At 49.3% G+C, this 21,850-nt stretch overlaps 1 protein-coding gene across 4 annotated transcripts in view; it reads left to right on the top strand.

Annotated features, from left to right (window-relative positions):
- MYH11 (myosin heavy chain 11) overlaps positions 1-21,850 on the top strand; it is a 124,564-nt gene that overhangs the window by 12,563 nt on the left and 90,151 nt on the right. For 3 of the 4 annotated variants that reach the window (XM_030301265.2, XM_032591533.1, XM_030301263.2), the window contains exons 2-3: positions 4,877-5,238; positions 14,985-15,141. In XM_030301265.2, the coding sequence (XP_030157125.1) occupies positions 4,894-5,238; positions 14,985-15,141 (502 nt within the window). In that variant the 5' untranslated portion in view covers positions 4,877-4,893. Of the gene's footprint in view, positions 1-4,876; positions 5,239-14,984; positions 15,142-21,850 lie in introns of those variants that run through there. The other variant, XM_030301266.1, reaches the window with a different exon arrangement.

Here is a 21,850-nt window from a genome sequence, read left to right as displayed (position 1 = left end):
TGTTCAAACTCTGCCATATTGGACCAGATAGAACCATAGTTTAATATTTTAGCATACAATATTCTAGACTAACTTTTTAAGTAATCTCTACACCCAACCTGGGGCTTGAACTGAGATCAAGGGTCGCACGCTCCACCGACTGAGTCAGCCAGGTGTCCCAGTGTTCTAGAATTTTATTTTTATTTTTTAATGTTATTTATTTATTTATTTATTTATTTATTTATTTTATTTATTTTTTTAATTTTTTTTTCAACGTTTTTATTTATTTTTGGGACAGAGAGAGACAGAGCATGAACGGGGGAGGGGCAGAGAGAGAGGGAGACACAGAATCGGAAACAGGCTCCAGGCTCCGAGCCATCAGCCCAGAGCCTGACGCGGGGCTCGAACTCCCGGACCGCGAGATCGTGACCTGGCTGAAGTCGGACGCTTAACTGACTGCGCCACCCAGGCGCCCTATTTATTTATTTTTGAGAGAGCGAGAGAGAGAACACAGGCAAGGGAGGGACAGAGAGAGAGGGAGACACAGAATCTGAATTAGGCTCCAGGCTCCGAGCTGTCAGCACAGAGCCTGACGCGGGGCTCGAACCCACAAACTGTGAGATCGTGACCTGAGCTGAAGTTGGACGTTTAACCACCTGAGCCACCCACGTGCCCCTATAGTGTTCTAGACTATTTTTTTAAGGTACTCTCTACACCCAATGTGGGGCTCAAACTCACAGCCCTGAGATCGAGGGTCGCATGCTCCACCAACTGAGCCAGCCAGGCTCAGTGTTGTAGACTTTTAAACATGTATACACACACACACACACACACATATAATTATAAATATATTTATTATAAATATTTCAATCAGCTTTATTACGATATAATCTACATACAATAAAACTCACCGTTTTTTAAAAAATTCACTGGCTTTTAAGTATGCATACAGCCCAGTGAGTTTTGAGAAATATGTACCGATGTGTAATCACCACCATGATCAGAATATAGAAAATGTTTCTCCCTCCTCCGAAAGTTCCTTTGTGCCTCTTGGCAGTCCGTTCCCCTCCCTGTGCTGGCAGCTAACTACTGATCTGCTTTCTGTCGTAGTGGTTTTGCCGTTTCTTGACTTGTAGGTCAGTGAAGTCATTGAGCCTTTTGGGTCTGGCTTCTTTGGCTCTGCATAGTGCTTTTGAGATTTGTCTGTTTTTTCCCCCGCTGAGTATTCTATTTATACATAATTGTTAAAGCATCTTTCGATGTTTATTTTGAGAGAGAGAGCGTGTGTGCGTGAGCACGGGAGGAGGTGAGAGGCAGAGAGAGAAGGAGAGAGAGAATTCCAAGTAGGCTCCACGCTTTGTGCTCAGCACAGAGCCCCGACGTGGGGCTCATTCTCCCGGCCGAGAGATCATGACCTGAGCCGAAATCAAGAGTTGGACGCTTAACCAACTGAGCCACCCGGGTGCCCCTGTACATAATTTTAACTTGGACATACATCATGAATAGCTTTGCACGATCAGTGGTCACCTATTGTACGATTCCATTGATAGGAAATGTGTAGGAGAGACAAAGCCCTAGAGACAGAGAGTAGATGAGTGGGTGCCAGGGACTGGGGATGGAAACGGGGAATGTGGGCAGACCAGCGCAAGGGATGCCTTTTTTGGGGTGATGGGAATCTTCCAAATTTCGTTGTAGTGATAGATGCACAAGTCTGTAAATTTGCTAGAAGTCATTGAATTGTACGTTTACAGTGAGAGAATTTTATGGCATGGAAGTGGCCCTTGGATGAATAGGTTAAAAGAAAAGGGTGAAATTTTGGCATAAACGCAAGCCACATCCTTGTGTGTCTCTTACCCCTTGTCTGTTGCCTTAGGCTGAACTCCTAGCAATGGAATTGCACGTGAAAGGGTTTGCAGAGATGTTAAGGTTTTTCCATCCATAAGGGTGGCCTGTGCAGAGGCCCAGCCCCTCCAATGCCTGACAACACCGGGAATTACTGATAGTTTTCATCTCAGCCAAACTGATAGGAGAAAGTCAACATCTCACTGCTTTCAGATTCTTCCTTTACTGGCGAGGTCGAGCACCTTTTTCTCATGTGTAGTGGCCATTGGAAGCTTTTTGTAAAAAAAAAAAAAACAAAAACAAAACCCGATTTTTGTTGATCATAAGTTTAACAAAAAATTAGGGAACCACAAATACGGTAGGGGCGCCTGGGTGGCCCAGTCGGTGGAGCGTCCAACTTCAGCTCAGGTCATGATCTCGCAGTTCATGAGTTCGAGCCCCGCGTCGGGCTCTGTGCTGACGGCTCGGAGCCTGGAGCCCGCTTCGGATTCTGTGTCTTCCTCTCTCTCTCCTCCTCCCCCGCTCACTCCCTGTCTCCCCCTCGAAAGTAAACACTTTGAAAAATTAAAAAGCTACAAAGACAGTAAAAATACATAATTAAAAGTATACCCATGTTCACAGTAGCATTATCCACAATAGCTAAAACATGGAGGCCTGTCAGGCGCCTATCAACAAACCAATGGAGGAGCCAAATAGGGTGTATACAGCCTGCGGAATAGTATTCCGCCTTGAAGGGGAAGGGAATTCTGACACATTTGCCAGCCTAGATGAACTCTGAGGACATGATGCTGAGGCCAGTCACCAAAAGACAAACACCACTTGTACGAGGAACTTAGGGCAGTCAGAGTCCTAGAGACGGGAAGTAGAATGCTGGTTGCCGGGGGCCGGGGGAGGGGAGTGGGGAGTTAGCGTTTCCTGGGGACAGGGTTGCAGTTCTGCACGATGTAAAAAGTTCTCAAGGTGGATGGGGGTGACGATTACACCCCAGTATGAATGTACTTCATGCTGCTGAACTGCAATGACCCTTAAAAATGGTTGATAGCAAATTTTGTGCTACGTATATTTTACCACGATGGAAAAAACTGGGAAAAAATGATAGAGAGTGAAAAATCCCAGGGGTGCTTGGGTGGCTCGGTCGGTTGAGCATCCGACTTCAGCTCAGGTCATGATCTCGCGGTTTGTGAGTTTGAGTCCCACATCTGGCTCTCAGCTGTCAGTACAGAGCCCGCTTCAGATGGTCTGTCCCTCTCTACCTCTCCCCACCTTGTGCTCGCTCTCTTTCTCTCTCAAAAATAAACATTTAAAAAAGAAAGTGAAAGGCCCCTCACACTTAAACTCATTAAGTGCATATTTCTCCTTTTTTTTTTTTGCCTGTATTATTGTAAATATTTTATTTTTTTTCTTTATTAAATGTTCATTTCGAGAGAGCGAGAGTTGAAAGGGCGAAGGGCAGAGGGAGAGGGAGACAGAGGATCTGAATGAAGCAGGCTCTCTATGCTGACAGGAGAGAGAGAGAGAGCCAAATGTGCCACTTGAACCCACGAACTGTAAGATCATGACCTGAGCTGAAGTTGAACGTTTATCCAACTGAGCCACCCAGGTGCCTTGTATTCTAAATACTTTAAAATAAAAATGGGGGGGCGCCTGGGTGGCGCAGTCGGTTAAGCGTCCGACTTCGGCTCAGGTCACGATCTCGTGGTCCGTGAGTTCGAGCCCCGCGTCGGGCTCTGGGCTGATGGCTCGGAGCCTGGAGCCTGTTTCCGATTCTGTGTCTCCCTCTCTCTCTGCCCCTCCCCCGTTCATGCTCTGTCTCTCTCTGTCCCAAAAATAAATTAAAAAATGAAAAAAAAAATGGGGTATTATACCTACTGTTTACACTCCTTTATTTCATTTTTTTAAAAGCTTTACTGAGATATAATTCACGTGCCATGTAATTCACTCATTTAAATGGTACAATTGAATGGCTTTGAGCATATTCACAAAGCTGTACGTCCGCAGCTGCAATAAATTCCAGAACATTGCCATTACCCCTAAAGAAGCCCTGTAGCCCTTAGCTGTCACCCTCCCGGGCCCTGGCAACCACCAATCTGCTTGAATCTCTGTGGATCTGCCTGTTGTGGGCATTTCGTATAAAGGGCATCCTACAGTCTGTGACACCTTGCGACTGGATTGTTTGACTTGGCGTAATTTTTTTGAGATTCTTCCGTGGTGCGGCGTGGATCAGTACTTCTGTCCTTTTTCAGGCTGAGTAATATTCCACTGCATGGATAGACCGCATTTTATTTATCCGTTCTATCTGTCCACGGACACCTTGGTTCCTTCCCTGTGTTAGCCATTGTGAGGAATGCTTCTGTGAACATTGGCTACGAGGTTTTGTGCGGACGTCTGTCTTCTTTCCTCTTGGGTTTACACTTGGGAATGGAATTGTTGGATCCTATGGTATCGCTGGGCTTAACTATTTGAAGAACGCCTCTCTTTTATTTATTTATTTTTTTTTTAAATTTAAAATTTTTTTTTTCAACATTTATTTATTTTTGGGACAGAGAGAGACAGAGCATGAACGGGGGAGGGGCAGAGAGAGAGGGAGACACAGAATCGGAAACAGGCTCCAGGCTCTGAGCCATGAGCCCAGAGCCCGACGCGGGGCTCGAACTCCCGGACCGCGAGATCGTGACCTGAGCTGAAGTCGGACGCTTAACCGACTGCGCCACCGAGGCGCCCCTCTTTTATTTTTATAGTAAACAGTAAGACGTGGACCTCTTTGGATGTCCACGCACGTAGACCTCACTCTTGCTTCGAGACCCCTGGATAGCAGTCTTGTCGCATGAAAATAACGTGGTTTGTGGATCCGGTGCCATGATGGCTGACAATAGGCAATGATGCAGACCCTCTCGTGAGGGACTTTGAGTTGTTTGCATTCTTTGGCCACATAAACATACCGCACGGAACATCTTCCTACTTGGCAGAATGTTCCCTAGGCATGCGAGGCAAGGGCTTCGACCGTCTTTGGGGCTCGGTTCTGGCCCAATACTGATGCTGTCGCTTTATTCCACAGGGGACCAACCAGGCACCATGGCGCAGAAGGGCCAGCTCAGCGATGATGAGAAGTTCCTCTTTGTGGACAAAAACTTCGTCAACAGCCCAGTGGCCCAGGCCGACTGGGCCGCCAAGAAGCTGGTCTGGGTCCCTTCGGAGAAGCAGGGCTTCGAGGCAGCCAGCATCAAGGAGGAGAAAGGGGACGAGGTGATCGTGGAGCTGGTGGAGAATGGCAAGAAGGTGACGGTCGGCAAAGATGACATCCAGAAGATGAACCCGCCCAAATTCTCCAAGGTGGAGGACATGGCAGAGCTGACGTGCCTCAATGAGGCCTCTGTGCTGCACAACCTGAGGGAGAGGTACTTCTCCGGGCTCATCTACGTGAGTGTCTCGGGGCAGCCAGTCCCTTCGTGCAGGCCTACGGGTTGGGAGGGGGAAAGTTTCGTTGGAAAGGGGCCCCATGGTGACGTGGGATCGTTCAGACTTGGGTCCAGACCTCAGCCCCGCCTCACTTAGTTCGGTGACACCAGAAAATGCTGCCACTCACCAAAGCCTCAGTTTACCTGTAGGTGAAATGGGAATACCCCCCCCCCACATGTGAAGGAAGTGCAGAGATGGCACGTGACCCCACATGCGACGTGCCAAGGGACATCTTGGAGGTGACAAGCTGCGCGAAACCTCTCGGGAAGGCTGGACCCCCTGGGCAGCCAGGCGGGAGGCGACCCGGGGGTCTGGCTAGGTTCTGCGGAGGCCTTCCCTGGCACAAATGGGAATACCTAGATTGGACCCGGGACTCCTCTGGGTCGGCCGTGCAGACCAGAGCTGCTCTGTCCACTGTGGTAGCCACCGGCCACCTGCGGCTAACTAAATTTAGATGCAAGTTTCTTAGAAGTCGGAATGCATCTCTTTGGTGGCACTGGCCAATATCCAGTGCTCGACCGCCACCTGAGGCTGGTGGCTGCTGCATTGCATAGCACACTTCTGTCCCCGCAGGAAGTCCTATGGGGCAGCCTGGGATAGATGATGGGGCACGACGTGACTCAGGGGGTGCGCACGTTCCTTGTGGGTTTGGACCGACTCCCCGGAGCCAAAGGGACCTCGGTGGCCCCCTGGTGTTCCACTGCTGGGCAGAGGGCCCTCGGGGTTAGACTCGGTCTCTTTGCCTCTCAGAAAGGGCACGCCAATCCCTTGGGTGAGTTACCTCAATTCTCTGGCATTTCGTCGCCTTCTCTATGAAATGAACGCAACAAGAGTACTGTCCTCACGGGGTGGGTTACGCTGAAAAGAAAGCACTTGTCACGCCTCTGGGCACATTGTCAGCGCTCACAACGCTCGGTGTTACTGCTGCTTATGCCGTTGTTAGGGTCTTGTTTCTTGGATCATTTGCAAATTGGCAAAGACAGTCACTTCATCATTGTGCCCTCCGACCCCGTCCCTTACATGTTGCCGCGTGAAAATTACCAAAGCAAAGCAAACCAAAAAAACCCCTTGTCATCTATAAAAATGCTCTGCAGACTTTTTTTCCTAATTAGGAAATTAAGTCACGTTCATCGCAGGAGATTTGGAAAGTTCTGAAAAGCACAGCCGACACAGAAACCAGTCCTCGCCCAGAGATCACAAACTGATAAGATGTTGCCATGTTCTCGGTGTTTCTCTGTGACTATGGTACATGTTTACCTATTTACGAGCCTGTGCACATAGGTTAGTGGCTCGCTCTTTCTTCTGCATGAGTCAAGGCCTAGCATTCCCACATTTCCATTATAACCCCCCAAAATACCCTCTTAGGGGCTATGTAATCTCTAGGGTAACCCATGTTGTGTAACTTGACACGTCTTACCTCATTTAACCAGCAGACCATCCGCTGAAAAGTATGCTTGTCCCATTTTACACATGAGCAAGCTGAGGCTCAGAGAGCTAAAGCCTGTCCTTAACTGCCCTGAGCGGGGAAAGTACCTTTAGTCCAAGCTGTTCCTTGTACGGCAATACCGTCAACCTGGAGCTGTCAGCACAGGACGGACGTTTCTAAGGAGGCCGGCCTGCAGGGAGCTGGGGTAAAGTGGGAGTTCTCCCAGGTCTCCCACCGAAGATGTGTTCTCTCCCGGGGGGAGGTCAAGGACGGGCCTGTGTGTAAATCTCCCCTCCTGTCCTCTGACCCAGCGTTTGAGCCCAAAATAGAAACCAGGAAGAAATGAAGGCCTCCTGAAGGTCCCAAGACCCAGAATATCTAATCTGACAAACAGACGGAAGCTTTGATTCATTTTTTTTTTAAATTGTTGCTATGCTTCCCTGCACAGATTAGACGCAAAGCCTCCCGGCCTTGTGACCACGTGCCTACTCCTGTCTCCTTCCTTTCTGCTCAATTTAATCACTTAAATTGAACCGGTTGTCCGTGATGGAGATCAAGAAGGAAGCGGGGGAGGGGAGGCACAGCCAGTTAGTCTCCAAGCACCTGACAGCGGGAGGTACAGCCCTTGAGAGCAGGTGGGTGTTGGCAGGTGATGCTGGAGCATCCGATGTGTGCGTGTGTGTGTGTGTGTGTGTGTGTCCGTCCGTCCATCCGTCCGTCTGTCCAGCTTTGCCCTTGGTAATGAAGAGAACTTTCCCCTCCGTTCTGCAAAGTACACCTCAAATCAAGACTATCGTCCTCTTGGTTCTAGAAGAGTCCATAGAAGCCACTGGGTCCTATTTCATGAGCCTTTTGATGCAGGTTCTTGCCATCTTTGTGCAGGTTCTGATCCTGGCACACAGCAGCGGCGGGGGGGGGGGTGCTGGTGATTCTGAGTCCTCGCCCACCCTCACCTGCCCTTCTGGGCGCTGGGTTCCCTCTGCCCGGAGCTTAGCGCGACCACTCAGCAGTTGGCTCTATTTTTAGTACATGGAGGATGAGACCAGGGTTTCGGGCACAGGAAGATCAGTAAAGTGTGGGCTTTGCCTGTCCTGGGTCCCATCCCAAGTCCTTCCCAGCGTGTTGTGTCCTTGACCCCACTGGTGACAGCAAAGGTCACCTCCCACTCTGCACATGACCTGTCCGAGGCAGAGACCTGACCTGACTTGCCTGGGAAGGGAGGGACCTGTGTCACACTCGGCTGGCCTGCCCAGCTGGGGGATGCGTGGGCTCTTGCTTGTTCTGTTTGCATCGCTGTGGGATTCCAGGGGTTACACGGCTCAGCCCGTGCCCCGAGCCGCTTGGTAATTAAGAGGAGGAAGATTAGACACACTTGAGCTCGAGGCAGATGCAGGAGATAGTTTCTAACACGATGGATGGAGTAAGAAAATGTGCTGTATCCGTACAACAGACTATGATTCAGCCTTAAGGAAATCCTATCATATGTGGCAACAGGGACGAACCTAGGGGACATTATACTGAGTGAACTAGTCACAGAAGTAGCTGAACTAGCTGAACTAGTCACCAGCTGAAGTAGCTGAACTAGTCACTGAACTAGCCAGTCACAGAAGGACGAACAACCAGGATGTCACTTACCTGAGGCATCGAAGATAGTCACGCTCAGAATCACTGCAGAAGGGGGGTTGGCAGAGGTGGGGTGTGTTGGGGGGTGCGGCTAAAGAAACCGGTGGGGGTGGGGGCCTGGGTGTCTCAGTCGGTTAAGTGTCTTGATCTTAGTTTGGGTCATGATCCCAGGGTCCTGGGATCGACCCCCACATTGGGCTCTGCCCTGACAGCGTAGAGCCTGCTTGGGATTCTCTCTCTTCTTCTCTGTCTGCCCTTCACTCAATCTCTCTCCCTCTCTCTAAAAATAAATGAATACATTTAAAAAAATTAAAAAAAAAAAGAAAGAAACTGGGTTTTAGGAAAGTTAAATAACTTGATAAGAAACAGCTGGGTCTTGAAGCCGGGAAGGCTGGCCCTGGGAGCAGTGCTTCTAACTGCTACTCATTTATTCCTTCCAATGATCCTGGGAGACAGAGGCTCTTACCGCATTTCAGAGACCAAGATACTGAGGCTCAGGCGTGCTTGGTCCTGTTGCTGCGATTCAGGCAAGGTCTGGCTGCCTCCAGGGCCAGAGTGACGACCCCTGGATGGTAAGGGGCTGTAGGATATCTGGAGGCTTGAGCAGGAGGTGATGGCTGTGGACTGGGGCATGTGGGGATGATGCCACGGGCACCATTAACTTTGAGCTCGACAAGCTTTACGTGCACAGGAGGAAGAAGTCTAACTTGTCACTTAGGATTTCTTGAGCACCTACTAGGTTGTAAGCCTTTGGCCCAGAGTGAGTAATTTTTTAAAAATGGAGGAGTTAATTTGATACATCTCTCCCCCTTCCTCTCCAACTGCCCCCCCCCCCCAAAAAAAAAGAAAAAGAAAATCTCAGTTGCTGGCATTGCTTTAAAAAGCAGCCCCTGGGGGGCGCCTGGGTGGCGCAGTCGGTTAAGCGTCCGACTTCAGCCAGGTCACGATCTCGCGGTCCGTGAGTTCGAGCCCCGCGTCGGGCTCTGGGCTGATGGCTCAGAGCCTGGAGCCTGTTTCCGATTCTGTGTCTCCCTCTCTCTCTGCCCCTCCCCCGTTCATGCTCTGTCTCTCTCTGTCCCAAAAAAAATAAATAAACATTGAAAAAAAAAAAATTTAAAAAAAATAAAAAAAAAAAAAGCAGCCCCTGGGCCATCCTGTTAGGTGGGCTGTGGGCCTTGTTTTTGCATAGGCCTCACTGCTCCCTGTTGTCTCCCAGACCCTGAGGCTGAGAATTGTTGGTCGTTAATCACCTACCTATTGTTCTCCTCCTACCTGGCTTACTTTAGTCCCATCTGACGTGCTTGGTCCCTGTAAACAGTAGGACTTTCCACCCCTGTTTCAGGCCCCTGGGGTTAGGAACCTGATCCAGAGCGAAGGTGGATGGCCTCTCCTATTGATTGGGTTTCCAAGCCCAAATTCCCGACTTGTGAACCCCAAAGGATATTTTCCTCGTTCTTACGTCACTGTTCGAGGAAGACCAGGGGATAAGGAAAGGCCTTCCTTCCAAAGTCAAGCAGGGGATGATGTTTTCTTTTTGGACACTTGGCTCAGTGGCCTGAAGGAGTACCCACCCAGGGATGCTGAGAGCAGATGATGAGCAGCGGCCTCTTGAGTGCCGGAGAGTCCTGGAGGGTGGGAAAAAGATACATGACTGCACCGAGTCTAAGAAGGTAGAAAGAAGACACAGTTGGAGCCTACCCTCTGCTGAGCCCTGTGAACTCACTATTCAGATCTTTCGAATTGACATGGCCTCAAACCTTTCTAGTAACGTGAGGCTATCCATGCAAAGACCTCAAGAGAATATTTAAAAATAAGAAGCATACATGACGTCTTGTGGCTTTTTCTTGTGTTTGTTTGTAACTATCTAGTTGAATTTAAAACATTGGTTTGAATAGGTAACATACAGGTAGGAAATAGTATATCAGCGTATCGGGAATTTTACCTTTCACCCCCATTCCTTCTGATTCCCTTCTGTAGAGGAACTGCTCTGGTGTTTCTTTCATAGGCTTCCAGAAATACTTTATACATATACAGGCAGATGCATGTATATTTGTTTTGGTGTACATTCATGCATATGTACAAACACACTCTTTTTTAATGTTTACTCATTTATTTAGAGCGAGAGAGTGTGAGTGGGGGAAAGGCAGAGAGAGAAACGGAGAGAACCCCAAGCAGTCTCTGCACTCTGAGTGCAGAGCCCAAAGCGGGGCTCGAGCCCACGAATCCTGAGATCACGACCTGAGCCGAGATCAAGAGTCAGACGCTTAACCGACCAAGCCGTCCAGGTGCCCCTAAATATACTCTTTTTAATGGCAGCATGCCATAATTATGAAGCTAGCCCCCTGATGATGGATATTTAGGTTGTTTTTAGTCTCTCTTCCCATTCAAATCAAGGCTGCAGGAAATTGCATTCCTGGTGGACCGTGTCTGTCTTTAAGGATAGATGTTGCCATGACATTGTGTGACAACCTGGCAGAGAAGGTACGGGTCTCCATCTTTTTATAGACGGAGAAGAAGATGGGGAAGAAGAGACTCGGGTTCGGCCACTCCCATGAGTCACACAGGTGATGAATGAGGGCAGAGCTGAGGTTCTCCCCTGGCCCGTGCGGCTCAAAGCCTGTGTTCTTCCCACTTTCCTCCGTTGGTGCTTGTTCCTGCCGCAGGCTGTGGGAGCAGACTCCTGCTCAGAGCTCTGTGGCTGACCATATAAAGTGTCAGGGAAAAACTGGAGTCACTTCCTAATACGGTCACAAGAGGGAAACCCTGGGCCTGTGGCTGGGACCTGCTGGTGGCATGGGGCCCTGAAATGCTGGCCGGGACACAGGAGGCGGGGCTATTGAAACCTCATGAACTTGACCAGCTGGAGAGGACCTTGGGGACAGTGAGGAGGCAGAAACACCGCCACCAGCCGGTGAGCCGGGCGGGTCTGGTGAAGGCAACGGAGGTTGAACACTGTCGATCAAACCTCCAGATTCTGCAGCCCGACCACCCTGCCGGGGGCATGCCTGCTCAGCCCTTCCCCTCGGGTCGTCGTGCCCTGGAAAGATTTGCTGCGCCGAACAGAGATTCAGATCTGCCTGGAAGCTCGGGTTAAGTGCTTGCTGGGTGCTTAGCACCAGGAGGTGTCCCAGGCAAACAGGGGGAAAGGGACAGTTCTTCAGAAGCTGGTGATGGATTTGGGAGAGCCACACATTCTTTCTTTCATTCATTGCCTTCAGCAACTATTGACTGGGGTCTGCCTTGTATACGGCCCTACGCTGGGTGCTGGAGAAACTGTGATGTGCAGCTTGCGGTCCAGAAGGTGACATTTAGGATGAGCCCTGGAAGAGGAGACGGAAATGGCTCTGGGAAGATTGAAGGGGATGGGGAACATACTCGAGGTACAGAAGCAGCACCTGCGAAGCTTCCAGGGTGACAAGGGTTTTGTCATCATGAAACCAAGGCAGCATGGTATGGTCACTAATGTTTATTGAGCACCTGCTGTATACCAGGCACTCTGTTAAATGCCTCACGAGCACTCTCTCACAGCAAGCCTTTGAAGGATCTGTTACATACCGTCATCTTGTAGTTGAGGTTAGTAGGCTCAGAGAGGTTAAGAGACTTTCCCAGGGTCACACAGCCAGGAAGTAGCAAAATGAGGGTTCAAACCAAGTCCTCAGTCCTCAATTCTGTATCCTTAGCCATTGACCTTTACTGCCTCCAGCTCAAGGGCTTGGTGAGGGTGTGGTTTGGGCTATAAATGAGCATTGTGGTTGGCAGTGGGCACAGCCCAGAAGGATCTGGAGGTGGCATTCAGACCTCAAAGAGAGGTAGGACTTGGCTGACGTTCATTCAAACAAGTGATCGTTGACTGGGCACTTAGTTTATGGGAGGCTTCGCACTGGGGACCAGGACACAGATGAGTGGGGGACACAGAGCCCCTGTTCTGGAACAACTGTGCCACCAGCTCAGCAAACATCTCCCGAGCACCTACTGTGTCCCAGCCCAGTGCAAAGCCCCGGACCACAGAGATGAAGACATCGACATCGGGGGTCCCTGCTCCAGGGCAGATTTGTAATCAGCTAACCCCTCAGTCATTTATTGAGCAAGCATTTAGTGACCACCTACTGTATGCCAAGGCCCAGGCCTGAACTGAAGCAGAGGAAGAGGGTGGTCCCGCCCTCAGGGCACTTGCTCTGGTGGGAGGGGCCTGGAAGATCAGATCAGGGAGTGGGGAGTCGGGCGGATGGTGGACTCATCCGTCTCTGTGCGGTCTGGCCCCTGCCCGCCTCTGCAGGAGCCTTACCCTGCACCCTGGCTTGTCCCCTCCTCGATGCTCCAGAAATACCGCACTGCTTGCAGGCTGCACGCACACACTCGCCCTGCTGCCTTCTGTGCCTTTGCTACCTCCTGAGCAGGATAAGCCCTTCTCGTGTCTTGAGACCTCCTCACTGGAGGTTTCTCTGACCGCCCCCAGGGTGGGTTAGGGCCCTGACTTCCTTGCTTCCCTAATCCCCTGGGCTCCATCCTGGTTCTTTGGATGTTATTGTTCAGTGTCCTTGTCCCTGCTCTGATCTGTGGGTTCTTCTGATTTATTTATCTCCAACATGGTGGAGACCTGTCTAGCACAGACCTGTACACAGTAGGTGCTCAATAAATGGCTGATGGGTGTTTCGACAGGCCTGTGCGACCTCATGCCTGCCTTTTTAGGGGATTGGTGAGAACCTGAGAGATTATTCCCTCCTTCCCCCACCAGTCCTGTACCTTTTGAAGATTACTGTCCACCTCAACACCATTGTCCCTTAGCAGACTGAGCGCTGGAGAGACCCTCCTCCAATCAGCTGTAGCCAGGGCTACAATCTCTTTGAGGGCAGGACCTTGTGTTCTTTGCCTTCTTTAACCCCAGAGCCTTGCACGGTGTCTAGGACGTGCACACCGAATGAACAAGCAAGTGAATGAACGAACGATGTGTTTCTCTTTCTATAGGATGGGCAGGGGTCGGGTAGCCTCACGGGCGGTGCTCAGGCCTGGGAGTTGGCCAAGCTGGGCTTAGTGCTGTCAGGGTCTCCCTCTGTGACTTTGGTCAAGTTGCTTAACCTCTCTGGTGTTGGCTTTGCCCTGAGGGTCGCCCAGAGGTGGACCATTGGCTGTTCCTTGAGTCCCTTCTAGGGGGAATTGGAAGGAAGACGGGCTTGGGGGCTGTTGGAGCCCCGGGCGGCCCTGATGGTATCGTTCGGGAAAGGCAGTTCCTGTGGGGCGGGTCGGAACCTGTGCCCTGAGCTGTGACCTCAGCCCAGGGGGCAATCTGATGTCCGGTAAGGAACAGCCATAGCGGTGATAGTGCCTCCCGTGTGCGCGCGTGGTGGGGCTTGTGGGGTGCCTCCACCCCCTTTCCCTGTTCTGATTATTTCCAGATGCTCCTGTGCCCTTGGTAGGGCAGGACGACGATTTTGTTTTAATTGTGGTAAAACCCATATAACATACAATTCACCACCGGATCCAGTTTCAAGGGTACAATTCAGTGGCCTTCAGCACATTCGCTGTGTTGTGCAGTTATCACCCCTGTCTCGTTTCGGATCGTTTTTATAACCCCATACCCATGAGCAGTCACCGCCCTCCCCCCACCCCGGCCTGCCCCCCTGCCCTTCCCAGTCCTTGGAAACCAGGGATCTGTTTCTGTCTCTGTGGATTTGCCTGTCCTGGCCATTTCATATAAATGGAATCATACGCTATGTGACCTTTGTGTCTTTCATAGTGAGCATACCATTTTCAGGGTCCGCCCATGTCGTACCTTGTGTCAGTACCAATCTTTATATATATATAAAATTTTTTTAAGTTTATTTTGAGGGGTGGGGGAAGAGAGAGAGAGGCAGAGAGAGAGAGGGGGGGGGCAGTGCGGAATCTGCCATGGGTCTCGAACCCACAAACCTGTGAGATCATGATCTGGCCCGAAACCAAGAGTCAGATGCTTGACCCACTGAGCCACCCAGGTGCCCCAGTACCAATGCTTTTTAAGGACAGCTGTGTTTGTCCCTGTTTTGTTTTTGTTTTTTTTTTTTCTACAGATGAGGGAGTACCTTGTTAACTGTGCAGAGCATGAGATCTGGGGAGGAGGTGTCGTGGTCTCTAGGTGCAAATTTCTGGCCGGCTGTGTGTGTGTGACAACCTCCCCAACCCTGTTTCTTCATCTGCCGTATGGGCGGCAGGGAAATCACCGTGTGACTGTCACAGGGTAGATGGGAGGCTAAATAGAGAGATGCCCGTGAAGGGCTTAGATCTCAGTGTATACAGTATACAGTAGGTGCCCAACAGTTGGTGGCTGTGGTCCGAGCCCGTGAGTCTCTGGGAGGTCTGAACCTGGACGATTGGAAAGCACGCAGCCATAAAACAGAACACGGGTGGTCCAGAAAGCCAGTCTTGCCCCTTGGTCCTCTTCCTCCATCCCTGTCCTTAACAGGGATGCCAAGGGGTTCCCGTGAGGGCTCTACGCCTCAGTTTCCCCATCTCTAAAACGGCAAGACGAACGCATCCAACAGTTTTGCTGTGAGGATGCGGGGAGAAAATGCACACGGAGCGCTCGGTAAGTGTTCGAACGCAGGCGGTGACGGCTGTCGCTGCTCCCGGACCTGCGGGCTGGGCGGCCGTGTTCTGGAAGTCAACTCGGGTTCTCTGTCCGCAGACGTACTCCGGCCTCTTCTGCGTGGTGGTCAACCCCTACAAGCAGCTGCCCATCTACTCGGAGAAGATCGTGGACATGTACAAGGGCAAGAAGAGGCACGAGATGCCACCCCACATCTACGCCATCGCTGACACGGCCTACCGGAGCATGCTGCAAGGTGAGCGGGGGGACGGGGACCGGGACGGGGACGGGGACGGGGCTCCTCCCCTCCGGGCCCGGCCCGCCTGCATCCTCGCCAAGAATGCGGAGCTGGGTGGGCGGGCGCTGGGCCCCGGGAGCCTTGTGACTGAAAAAGGGAAAGAAGGCAGCTGAGCATCTGGGCGCTCGGCTGGGAGGGCGAGAGAGAGCAGGCAGCTTGGGCAAATACGGGCATGGGCGGCCGGGGCGCCCGGCCCCTCTGCCGCCCCCCGGCCCTGCGTCAGGGTGCGGACTGCATGGTGCCCTCACCTCCGAAGGAAGGGGGTGACTGCCAGCCCTGGGGCTGAGCCAGCCTGCCCTGCACTTGGAGCCAGCCGAGGCTGGAGTCCCGGGGGGTGGTGTGAGAGGTCTTCTCCTCTCCAGCCTCAGTTTCTCCATCTGTAAAAAGGGAGTGATAGGGTCCGTCTTGCAGCTTGTGGAGATTCTAATGCAGGCGTTTCCAGTCTGAAGGCCGTTGTTTATTACCTCCATGTTGATGCCTCATTATTATTACTATTCTTAATGAAGTTTTAACTGAGGCGAAATACGCAGACAGCAGGGGGTGGCCAGATGTCGTGTCCAGCCTAAAATTGATTTTTGCATAGGTCTGCGGTCCTATAACCACCACTCAGACCAAGATATGAAATATTTCCAGAAAGTTCCCTCATGCCTCGACCTAGTCACTACCTCCTTTATAACCCCCCCCCCCCCGAGGTAACTATTATTGTGACTTCTGTCACCTTCAGTTTTGGCTCTTGTTAGACTTCATAAAATTATGTCCTTATATTCATATTTTTCTCATAAGCTCCCTTTCTCACAATCTAGTTCCGACTGAACAAGATTTAGTTAAGAGCACAGATTCTAGAATAGGGGAGCCTGTGTTTAAATCCCGGCTCTGCCACTCAGTAGCTGTGTGACCTTGAGCAAGCTACTTAACCTCTCTGTGCCTCTGGTTCCTCATCTGCAAAAGCCAATGACAGTAACTGTGACCTATCTCATAGGCTGATGTGAAGATTAAGTGAACTATTGAACATGCAGGGCTTAGAACAGAGCCTGGTACTTAGCCAAAGCTCACCAAGTGAAGGAGCGCCTGGGTGGCTCAGATGGTTAAGCGCCTGACTCTTGATTTCAGCCCAGGTCATGAGTTCACAGTTTATGAGTTTGAGCCCAAGTCGGGTTCCACGCTGCCAGTAGGGAGCCTTCTTGGGATTCTCCCTCTCTCCCTCTCTCTATGCCCCTCGCCTGCTTGTGCTCTCTAAATAAATTAAAAATAAATTAATAAGTAAATAAATAGCTCAATAACTCAGCATAAACTATTCTCATCATCGTGCATAAAACCGGATGTTAGACATTGCAACTACATACGTGTTTTTTGCATGCACATTGAAAAGAATATATAACTATTAAAATGATTATTATTATTTTAAATTTTAGAGTGAGAGAGCATGAGTGGGGGAGAGGGGCAGAGGGAAAAAGAAAGAATCGTAAGCAGTCTCCATGCTCAGCACGGAGCCCGACATGGGGCTCAATCCCACGACCCTGGGATGAAATCCCACGACCTGAGCTGAAATCAACAGTCAGACTTTTAACTGACCGAGCCACCCAGGCACCCCTGTGACTATTGAAATTAAAATCATAATCTGAGGGGCATCTAGAATCACTTTGTTGTGCTTCATGGGTCATGGACTGCATTTACTATGCTTCATGCAGGGCTGGGTATGACAGAAGCTTGGAAGACAGACGTTTGCAGTTGTGGGGCCTCTTCTTAGCCTCTATTTGAATAGCACTTTGGGTCAAGGCACAGACCTCCTTTAACATGAACACACACATTCTCTTTTTTTTTAAATCTTCACCATCTGTGGGATAGGGTCGGTGTTACTACCTACAATTTCCAACAGAGGCAAACGAGTTTCTCAAAGTGCTTGGAAACCCAGGCCATGACCCAGGAGGGCTTACTCCAGGAATGCAAGGCTGGTTCACTCTTCAAAAATCAGTCAATATGATAGTCTAAAGAAGAAAAACCACACCACCATATCCAGCGGTGCAGAAAAAAGCATTTGACAAAACTTAGTATCTGCTCACAAGAAAGTATCTCAGCAAAGTAGGAAAAGGAGGGACTTTCATCAACCTGGTACAAGGAATGTCCAAAAAATCTATAACATCAGATTTGATAGTGAGAGTGACAGGTTGAATCCTTGCCCCCTAAGATGAGTAACAAGGTAAGGGTGTCTCCTCTTACCACCCTTGTTCAACATCATATGTACTAGAGGTCCTAGCCAGTGTAATAAGGCAAGAAAATGAAACTGGGGCATCTCCAAGTTGTGAACTTTACCTGTTGGACAACCTTGGTCTTCTTTCAACAAATCCCTTTGCCTCAGCAGGGTCGAGCCCTTGCTTTCCTCCTCAGGTGTTTTGGGGGCATCGTAAAAAGAACAGCACCCATCCCAGTGTCGTTGATCTTTGGGGAGGGGTGAGAGGATTTTTCATCTTATAAATGGATCTGGTCTTGAGATACAGGAGTTCTCCTGTCTCCTTACGCTTGGGAGAGGGCAGCAGAAAAGGGCTTTGCCAGTCCTAAAGCTGTATATAATTGCTACATGACTATGAGGTGCAAATAGTCCTGAGGTTGTGAATCAGCAGCTAATGGGCTGTATCCAGCCTTCAGATAACTTTGGTTTGGTCCACACAGAGTTTTCAGGATACTTGAAGTAGTTGTCAACTTTTTTTAAAATGTTTATTTTATTTATTTTATGTTTTTTGAGAGAGAGAGGGAGACACATAACTGGATACAGGCTGCAGGCTCTGAGCTGTCAGCACAGAGCCCGACGCAGGGCTCGAACTCATGAACCGTGAGATCGTGACCTGAGCTGAAGTCAGACACAACCGACTTAGGTTCTTGTGAAAATATCGGAACATCTGCCAACACTGGGCCTGTGTTCCCGTATGTCAACCATCCGTTTAGAGAGGGCATGAGTTTCCCAGGACTGGGGGCACTCATTTGTGTTCACTGCCCGGCCCTTGGGTCTGAGTTTTCAACCTCTGGGATAGCTACCTCCAAGAGTGTTCTGAGTCAGGAATGGAGAACTCCGTTCTGGAAGTTCCTGAGGGCAGGGATCCAGGTGTACCTTGGAGACACCCCTCAAGCTAGAGGGTCTCAGGTAGAAGTGCCCCCAAGTTACTGACAGAGCAGGTCAAACCCTACAAGTAGACCCAAGCTGGACCACTGCAGACCTGGAGCTGCCATTACCTTCAACAACCAGCAGAGGGAGCCTTGCAAAGATGGCCACATGGACATGTAATCTCGGGTTGTGACGCGATGTTCCTGGAGTTAGATATGTGTCATTGCTTAGAAAAACAAACAAACAAACAAACAAACAAACAAAAACATTTCTTTGTGGTCTCCCTTGATGGAAAAGTTAACAGTGATGATTCACATACCTTTTTAAGGAAGTTGAACATCACAAAGTTGCAGCATTCATGGCATTTGGGGGTGCTTTGGGTTGCAAAAAACCCCCACGTAGCAACCAATTAAAGCGGCTTAAACAATAGGAGTTTATTATCTCACGTAACAAGAAGAGAACAGGTGGACGATTTCAGGGTTAGTTAATCCAGCAGCTCAAAAACAGACCTCTCTGGGATTTTCTCGGCTTCTCCCTCATGGTTACAAGATGGCAGCCATAGCTCCAGATATCATGTCTTCATGTGATGATAGCAGAACGCATGAAGGAAGTGGAAGGCTAGGTTCTTTTTTCCATGTCTCTTTTTTTTTTTTACCCCGGGAGAAAAATCTTTTCCAGGAATTCCTCAGCAGGCATCCCCTTACGTCTCATTAATTAAAACTTGGTCACATGCCGACCTCTAAACCCAGGGTTGGCAAACAGGACCGGGACCTTCATAATTGGTTCAGACTATTCCTGGCTCTTTCCTGGAGCTGAGGGAGCTCCCACAAGCCCATTTTTTTTTTTCTGAATACTGGAATGAAATGAAATTCCATTAGCGAAGGGGAAGGGAAAGTCACAGGTAAGCGCTGCCACAGTACTCTTAAAATACATGTGTGTAAGTTTAAAAAAAGAAAACCTTTAATATTTTATGTTCATTCTAGAAAAAATAAAAACATATACTTAAGCTAATGAGAATATACCAGCACCCATAATTCTCTCACCCAGAGGTCACCACCACTAACCTTTGGTATGCAGCCTTTCGTGTGGTAACTGAGCTGAAAGTCTTGAAATGAAGGGAGTTTGGAGTGTCTGAAAATAACTGATTCCAGAAAAAAAAGGTCACTTACAACAGGGACCAAAGTTTCACTGGAAGGGGTGGGGGGGGAGACGTTTTGACTGGGCTGGGGCAATAGCATTGCAAATTGTAAATTTATTTTATCTGCATACGATAGGAATTTGGCTATAATTGGAACTAGATGCCAATTCTTACATTGAGTATAAAATTAAGGGCTGATTTTTTTTCATGTTTATTTATTTTTGAGAGAGAGAGAGAGGGAGACAAAGGATCCGAAGTGGGCTTTGTGCTGACAGCAGACAGCCCAATGCAGGGTTGGAACTCACGAACTGTGAGATCATGACCTGAGCTGAAGTCGGACGCTTAACTGACTGAGCCCACCCAGGCGCCCCAGGGTTGATATTTTTTAACCTTTTTTTTTCCTTTTTGGACAAAATCACATGAGAGCATATCGCAGCATTCCTCACGTCGTGTTTGATCTCTGCAGCACCAGCTAAAGAGGATAATTTTTGCAGACTTATTAGAGTTTTCCCAAGTGTTCTTTTGTTTCGTTGTTCTTAAAATACTACCATGTTGTCGTTCGCGGTGACTCTGTGGTCACAATTTAGTTGTGAACGGACGTGACTTCCTTTCCGAGCTCATTGACCTCGCGACACATTGCACCTTCAGGGAAATTGTCTGTTGTGCATGGCTGCTGCTTTGTTGTGTGTGTGTGTGTGTGGATGATGGTGGGTGCTGACACCCCGTCATCGGCAAGATAAAGCTGCTGAGTTGGATAAGAGGCAGTGATGGGGACCAGAGAGGGCTGCTTCAGTGGGGTCTGGTTTCCTAAGTGGTGAACTCATCGAAGAATATTTCTGTGTCGGGATCATTTGGCTTCCGCAGACAACCTCCCGACTGTGGGGCATGGTAATACTCGATGACGGGGATCCCCATGTCAATACATTCCATTCCCTGCGGGCTCTACATTTTGACACAAAATCACATAGTGAGATGGAAAATGACTCAGAAGCGTTGGCACATTTTAACCCCCAAGGGAAATCCATTAACTGTGAGCACGCCCATCCGTAAAAGATAAACCGTTGAGTGTGAATGTTAATCAGCATTTGCTACTTAGGCGTTCATTTTGGCATTACCTGGTCCTTTCTGGAAAACTGGCAATGATAGACTCCGATGAAACAGATCATGGGGAAAAAGTGGCAGCTTTGGGAAAAAAACCTTCTTCTCTCTAAAGGGGAAATTTGGTTTTTGCAAAGGAAGGTGTAGGCCCAGTTTGTGACTCCGTTGATGAATATCGCTGTCCCAGTCTATAAGGTCATTCGGCCGGGAGCCACAAGGAGCTTTCTGTCTTTTATTTTTGGTTTGTTTTAATGTTTATTTACTTTTGAGAGACAGAGAATGAGCAGGGGAGGAGCAGAGAGAGAGGGAGAAACAGAATCTGAAGCAGGCTCCAGGCTCCGAGCTGTCAGCACAGAGCCCGACGCGGGGCTTGAACCCACGAACCATGAGATCATGACCAGAGCCAAAATTGGACGCTTAACCGCCTGAGCCACCCAGGCGCCCCGAGCTTTCTGTCTTGTTGGAGACATAAAGCAAGCAACTGTGGCTTCCTCCTCCACAAGGTTTTTGTAGAACAAGATGGGGTGTGAAGAGGTGGGTTGGGATGGATAACGCATGTGGTGAATGTAGAATGTAATCTTTGAATGTGTTACATGAGTGACCCCTTAAGTTCCTGAGGACCCATCAACTGCCTAAGAGCCAGACTGTATCCTTGTCTGCCTATTCATTTCTGTATCTCCAGCATACCTACTGGTGCCCAGCATATAGAAGCTGCTCAGTTAATACTTGTTGATAATTAATGGATGTACTTAATCACTAACTCTTCCCCAGATTCTCCTTTCTAAATGTGCTAATCCCCCTTCACTATGTCTAGATATGTGTTGGGGACCCTACTTACAGCTTCTCCTTGAAGGTGGTTGCAGCTGGAGCCTTCTGAGCTGCCCTGGCTACCCTCCATGACTGGTAGCTGACATCCGAGACCTTCCTAACCATGCTTGGAATTCACTTCACTGCTCTCTTGGTGGATTCCTTGGCCCTGGTTTCATGCCTTCCTCTTCCTTGATTTGCTGTGCTGTTTAAATGGAGCACCTTTTCTAGTACCTTCTCAAGAAAGGATGTGTATGAGGCAGATTGAGATCCTGCATATCTCATCTGAAGACTTGATACTTCTCTAATATGTGACGGCTAGTTTAGCTGGGTTTAAAATTTCAAGCAACAAATAGTTTTCTTTCAGAATTTTGAAGGCATCGCTTCACAGTCTTCTAGCTTGTGTCATTTTTGAGAAGATAAAAGCCAATCGGATTCTTAATCGTTTGTGTGTGACCAATTTATTCCCCTCCTTCTCTGGAGGCTTTTAGACCCTTCTTTATCCCCCTGTTCATGATGATGGGATT

Source organism: Lynx canadensis, chromosome E3, assembly GCF_007474595.2.
Source record: "Lynx canadensis isolate LIC74 chromosome E3, mLynCan4.pri.v2, whole genome shotgun sequence".
In the NCBI taxonomy this organism is placed as follows: domain Eukaryota; kingdom Metazoa; phylum Chordata; class Mammalia; order Carnivora; family Felidae; genus Lynx; species Lynx canadensis.
This window is presented reverse-complemented; position numbering and strand designations above follow the sequence as displayed.